This window comes from Anguilla anguilla, chromosome 4 (assembly GCF_013347855.1).
Source record: "Anguilla anguilla isolate fAngAng1 chromosome 4, fAngAng1.pri, whole genome shotgun sequence".
NCBI classification, from domain to species: Eukaryota; Metazoa; Chordata; class Actinopteri; order Anguilliformes; family Anguillidae; genus Anguilla; species Anguilla anguilla.
Window position 1 is genome coordinate 17,311,352 of NC_049204.1, and position 6,468 is coordinate 17,317,819.

Here is a 6,468-nt window from a genome sequence, read left to right on the forward strand (position 1 = left end):
ATCCCGGCTGAATCTCCAGCCGATAATGCACTCGGTATGAATCTTTTGGTCTGCTTGCTTCTTTTTTTATCTCCGTCGTCCCATTTTTAAAAAATGATTCTGTGTTTTGCGGCCATAGACTGCGCTTAAGCCAGATTGACAGCAGATGGAGAGACAGCTGCTTGCACTCAGCAAAGGCCAGGCCCGTAATCTGCATTTACTCTGTGTGAAACCAGGGGGCGCTCTTCCCCCGTCCAGCCCATTAGCACTGTTATGCCTTACTCCAAAGCCGGACGGCTGCTAAGCATATATTATACCCGCTATAGATAAGGCGTCAGTCCTGCTGTTGGGCTGTGCGTCTGTCTCCAGGCTGCTCTCGTCAACCTGCATGCAGTCCACCTCTTACAGCGACTGGCGCCCAAACAACTACAACTTTTGTTTTATACTGTTGACAACAGTAAATCATTCAATGACTGTTTTCCTTGGGAAAAATATCAGTTTGTATTGTCTCTGTATTGTGTTGGAGAGAGTGTGTACTTTATTGTGTATTGTGGCTGATTTAGGCTGTATTTTGAAAAAAACATTGGTGTTTGTTCCCCCGTTTCTTTCTATACAGTAACCTGTGTTAGATTGGCTGTGGTTGTAAATGCTGTGGCCATTCTTTAGAGCTTTCTCTGCTGTTTGTATTTTGATATGTGAATACCCCGGGTCATCAAACATGAACAAAGGGGATTTTTTTCAAAAGGAGCTCTCTTGATGGAGCAGTCAAACCGGTTCAGAGTCAGACCGAGCTTCGGTTCGGAGGGAACCATTTTTAAATCTTTCATTAGACGCGTGTGCGTGGAGTGCAGCCGGGTTGTCAGCACCCCCCCCGCTGATGGCGGTGGCTCTCTTTGTTCCGTCACAGTACGCAGACCCCGTGGCGGACTTGTTGGATCAGTGGGGGGTGTTCCGCGCCAGGCTCTTCAGAGAGTCCTGCGTGTTCCACCGGGGGAACTACGTCAAAGACCTCAGCCGCCTGGGACGGGAGCTGAGCAAGGTCATCATCGTGGACAACTCGCCCGCATCATACATTTTCCATCCCGAAAATGCGGTAAGTGCCACACAAATAACCAATAAATATAATGTCATTTTGTATCTGTTCATCACGAACAAGGATCAGAATACACATGGAAACCCGGGAGGCTCTTTCTGGTGTTAGTTTCATAATTTTATGTCATATAAAAAGTAATAGGTTGCCTTGCTTGTTGAATTGGACATTATGGTGTTTAGAATTTACAGATTGTATCTGCCAGTGTGGACAAAAATGTTTTTTCAGGATTTCTTTTTTGGCTGGACCGCAACAGTGGGGCCAGCCCTACAAACGCGAATGTCTGTGACTGAGTGAGTGATGAAGTTACACCATTGGTCGGCCGAGTTATGAAGTCACACCATTGGTCGGCCGGTCCGGCCACATACTAGGTTTTGACCTGGTCTTCTTGCTGCTGAAGTACTGCTGAATTCTATTTCATTTCTAATTCTCAATGTTTGTTGTAAAACATGACTGAGTGCATCGTTACAAAAATAGTGGCTAGCAGGCGTGGTGCTTTCCTCTCTTGATGGAGGATGTGAGGATGTTAAACACAGTAAATGAAAGCTTATGTATAAACTAAACATAACAAATAAGAATAAGTATCTGGGTTAAAACAATGCAGCAACAACCTGCTCCTGCAGTGTCACGGCCAGAGCTTGTGACTGGCCAAATGCAAAAGGGATGACCGAGAACGAGGGCGGCGGGTCAACAGTGAAATTGTTTTACTTATATTGTTTTACAATATTTCACAATATATACAGAAGTAGGGCATGAATCGAGGAAGAAGCACAGGCAAGCCATGTTTCTGCTAGAGCGTGGACCAAGCAAAAGCGTGGACCAAGCCTTCATTTAAAGGTCCAGCCCAGGTGCAGCCAATCACTGTAATTGGTACCTGGGAGGAAGACAGCCTGAGAGAGAAGGGGGAGGAAAGGGCCTTATGGGGGACATCGTGGCAACATGCTCCACCACCAGGAGTGGAGGGGCATGACATGCAGATCCTGATTAGTATATATCAGGATTGATGGATTTTACATGAGGCACGTTCCTTTGCATTTTCAGCGTAGAGAGAGGGAGCGTGTAGGCAGTATCATTTCTCTGGCCTTTGATACACTTTCTCATTAATTATTTAGTCAGCTAGCTCCATGAACTCTGGGGTGTCACTACAGTTATGAATCCTCAGTTTGCACTTTCATCAAACTCACTTGAGCTCTTGCTTGCAAGCAGTTAGACATTCACATTCTTCCTTCACTATCATCTTGTCTGAATCTGAGGCTGTCTCTGAATGGTCTTTGTTGCGACCATTACTGACACTATTAGTTACTCAGCAAGTATTTGTAGTTTGTATGTGACAATGATTGGGGAGAATTTCGACTTGAATCAATCAATCAATCAATACGCCAATCAGATTTTGTTTATATAGTGAATTTTACAAAGGATTTTTCCCAATACACTTTTACCCTGGTTTGTAAGACTGAACTCCCTGCCACATCAGAGAAAACATGAACTACTTAAACTGGTTGTTCTTGTACATAATGCTTATTTAGAGACTTGGGCACATTACCTTTGTCCCTACAGAAAAAATAAAAATGGAAGTGTGATGTGCTGAGACTTATCTGACCCCATTGCCTTGTTTTACGCCACAGGTCCCTGTGCAGTCATGGTTTGACGACATGACGGACACCGAGCTCCTGGACTTGATCCCTTTCTTCGAAGCGCTGAGCAAAGAGGACGATATTTACAGTGTGTTACAGACCCTGAGAGCCAGGTAGCCCAGTCTCCTCCCCCCTGTCCGGGTCCTGACCCCCCCCTTCAGCATGGCTCAGGTCCCTACTACAGCAGCCTGTAGGGGGCAGCGCAGAGCTCCGCAGAAAGTAGCCTCGCCCAGCTGCTATCTGGCCACAGCCTGGATGGACTGGATGTTTGCGGTACGGCCAGTCTGAAAGGAGACAAACTTTGGGAAGCCCTATTGGCAAGAAAATGTGTATATATTATATATTTCTAATCTGGAGGGGGAAAAACAAACAGAAAATCAATTAAAAGAACTTAATTTTTTATTGGAGACACGAGTTTTACTATTCTATATATTAAGTTCTATATATTTACCAAAAAAACAACCTTTTTTCTGAAAATGAGAAACATTCTTTGTCCTTTTATTGTTGCTATGCAGGCAGCCTGTTCCCCAGTCTCCAGTAAATCAACTGTGATTTTCTTTACCTACTGAATGAAGTGCCTTTTGTGACTGTTGTTTTTATGGAGAGAGCAAATTTTGTATGCTGCATATTTCCAGAATACTGAAATCTTTTCCTGGAGTTATGTTTTAAAACTGAAGTGGAGAAGAAACTTTATATTGTTATGTTATTTATGCTGAATATTTTACTAAGGGGTGGGCTCTTTTCTTAATTATATACTAAATGGCTTTTTTTCCATTTTCTAACACCCCATACCATTATTTATTGGCGATGGTGATTTAATGTGTTACATATTATGGCCTCTAATGAAACTGAAATAATGCATTTGCAATTGTGATTTTGTGTAGTATTACAGTTCACCCTACCAAGGCAGAGGTAAGTGGAGCTTTGTATTGGAGGAAAGAGATCAAAGCCTGTAGGTTTTAAAACTGAGTGCCGATGCTTGTGTTTCAGACTGTTGCCATACACCAGGTCGTACTTGAAAGTGCCAGGTAATTTGTTCAGTGATGATGAATAAGGTTGTGATGTTTAGCTTTGCCATTAAAAAGGAAAAATAATGAAGTGCATTCAAAATGGCTGCCCATATATGCCCCATTAATTTCTTTAACTCAGTTTTGCATACCTATGTTTAGAAATGTCAGATTTGGTTTAATTTGTCCAATTAAATTTGATTTTGGAGGCCTCTCATGAACTCAATTAAAATAATGCACTTTTTCCAGGCAGTTTTCACACTCAATTTAGTATTGCTTTGCTGTGATTCTTTAATAATGGAAAGTGGCAGTGTCCTTGTTAAAGGCCACCGATGGTACGCAATTGCAAATGCATCCTTTCACCGTGAAGAAAATGAATATTGTATGGAAATATTTAGTTTCAATTATGTTTTCCTGTGATATTTATGAGTTGAGAAATGCCTCAAGCTGATTCGGGAGCTCGGCCTTTTAATTTGGCTGGTTTTTAATTGGGCTTCTGACGTTTCCACCGGTCAGAGCTGCCGCTGCTGCTGCTAGCATACAGAGGCCACGCCGAGTCGGCACAGGGGCTGCCGGAACTGTTCCTCACCACCGTGCCTGTTCAGAGACATGACCTCACCAAGCGCCGCACCCCTGGGGCAATAACCCGACTGAAGTCATTTCCCTCTGGATCCTGTGCACCTCAGCGCTACTTCTGCAGTTTTTACACTCACACACACACACGCGCGCGCGCACACACTCTCTCTCAGACTATTATCCGCATGGTTATATTATGGTTCTGTTCTATGGTACTGTTCTGTTTCCTTTCTGTTCCTCAGTATTTGGTTTTAAAGACATGTTCATATCTATGTCGTCTGGTGTTTCTTCTGCCTCAGGCACAGTAAAGCTCCCCTACAGTTAAAGAATGATTTCAACTTGGTGTGCTTATGGAAGATGATTTGGTATACATTTGTACGACGGTATTGTGTAATCTGGTTAATGGAATAGAGAGAATTTAGGTTCTTTTGGTTTCAGTTCTCTGAAGAAGAGAGCAGATAGAGTTGTGGTACAATCTGGTGATGTTCTCTACACTCAAATGCACGCAGTAGGCACTAAGAGGTTCCACATACCTCTCTTTTATTCTCAAATTTATTTGTTACCCAGCTTTACTCTTGACACCTTTTCAACATCCCTCAAGTGTGTACTGCAGTTACATTTACACCTGATTATTTCTGAGAATTATTCTTAATTATGCCAGTGTACCATTTAGTACCCACTCAAAATCAAATGTGAGCGATCGCCAGCTTTTGAACTCTGGTCTGTGAATTAAAATGCTTTATATTCATCGTGCTTTTAGCCGCCAGTCTGACTAACTCTTCTATAAAAGCAGACTTCACTTCCTAACCAGAGGGGGAAATCATAACTGTAGAGCAGTGTTACTGTGCAGTGCATTTTCAGTAAAATGTTTCACGGTTTTGTGGCGAATATCTTTCAGAAAATGACAAGTCATTAAAGTACCTTTTTTTTAAAAGAAGGAACAAGATTTTCTTTGTTCTAACATTTCTGTGCTGCCATAACTGCTACCACTTGACCTGGTGTCACACTGTTCAGACCTTTTTTGGCATTCACTGCATGTGTCCAGTCACGTTTTGCCTTTTACCCCTTAAGTTGCGGGCCGGAGTGGGTTTATTTGTATTCATTACATTTTTTACAGTGAAATTTTTTTATCAAGTTGGCCACACAATTTATCTTTTGAATCAGTTAAACTCATGGTTTAACATTAATTATTTTATGATGCCAGTGTTTTAACAGCAACAGTTCTTTACATGGTAAAGACATTATCTTTATTAGGGCAAAGGTCCAGTGAACAAAATTCATTGTAGTTTTTCGTCCCAAAAACTCCATAGAATGTCGTTTCTTGGCTTATAAATTCTCTGGAGGAATTATTGTTTTCTGTTTTGCCGTTGCATACACTCTGAGAGTACTGTGTGAATAGGATTTGATCTCCTGTGTATACACAGGAACAAGACATGCCCATCTGCAAGGTTCTTTAACCATCACTAGTCAAGCAGTCCCTCAGTATATGTAGCCTGAGGGACTCGCTGACCATAAGTAATGACTTGATCATGGGCATCATGACTTCTCCCCAGTACATAGCCAGCCAGAAGCAAGCTATTACACTGATGACTGATGAGCATTTTAGCCAAGTAAATTATGTTTATAATGGTGTATAGGCTGTTAGGCTTACATAAAAGGACATGTATTGTTTCTCCTGCGTAAGCAAACCATGAGTTTTTCAGTAAGCACACTGAGAACGTTGCGCACCAGAAAAAAAAATGTATATCCAAAAAGGTTGTTTTTGTACAATAAAAATTAATTTTGTTAAGTCTAAACGGAAGACTTGGCATTTGGAGGCCTTGGAAGAAATCACTCTTCTGAGTGAATAATTCTGAGGAGGACAGTGAAAACATGTCCCCCACAGCCGAGGACATGTTCACTGGCATTCAATATCGGTGCCATCTAAATACTTTCTGAAAATATTTTCTATTACTAGTCAGTACACGAATAAATAAGGAGTAGGCCTGATTATGAATAATAAATGTGGCGTGAAATTGTGGGATGTGTTTGACATGTTAATGGAGGTGGGAGATTTGACTAAAACTTCAATTAATGGACCTCAATCAATGGATTAGTAAACTGGGGGGGGGGGGGGGGGGTAGAGTGTGACAGGCTTGGGGAAATGGAGCTCATTTCTGGAGCTAAAAGTATATTGTATTTT

At 41.9% G+C, this 6,468-nt stretch overlaps 1 protein-coding gene across 6 annotated transcripts in view; it reads left to right on the forward strand.

The window, feature by feature from the left end:
* The window catches only part of ctdspla (CTD (carboxy-terminal domain, RNA polymerase II, polypeptide A) small phosphatase-like a), a 42,840-nt gene extending 36,765 nt beyond the window's left edge, over positions 1 to 6,075 (forward strand). For all 6 annotated transcript variants that reach the window (XM_035412796.1, XM_035412797.1, XM_035412798.1 and 3 more), the window contains 2 exons: positions 887 to 1,072; positions 2,695 to 6,075. In XM_035412796.1, coding sequence (XP_035268687.1) covers positions 887 to 1,072; positions 2,695 to 2,820 — 312 coding nt within the window. In that variant the 3' untranslated portion in view covers positions 2,821 to 6,075. The remainder of the gene's footprint in view (positions 1 to 886; positions 1,073 to 2,694) is intronic.
* The last annotated feature ends 393 nt before the right edge of the window (positions 6,076 to 6,468 follow it).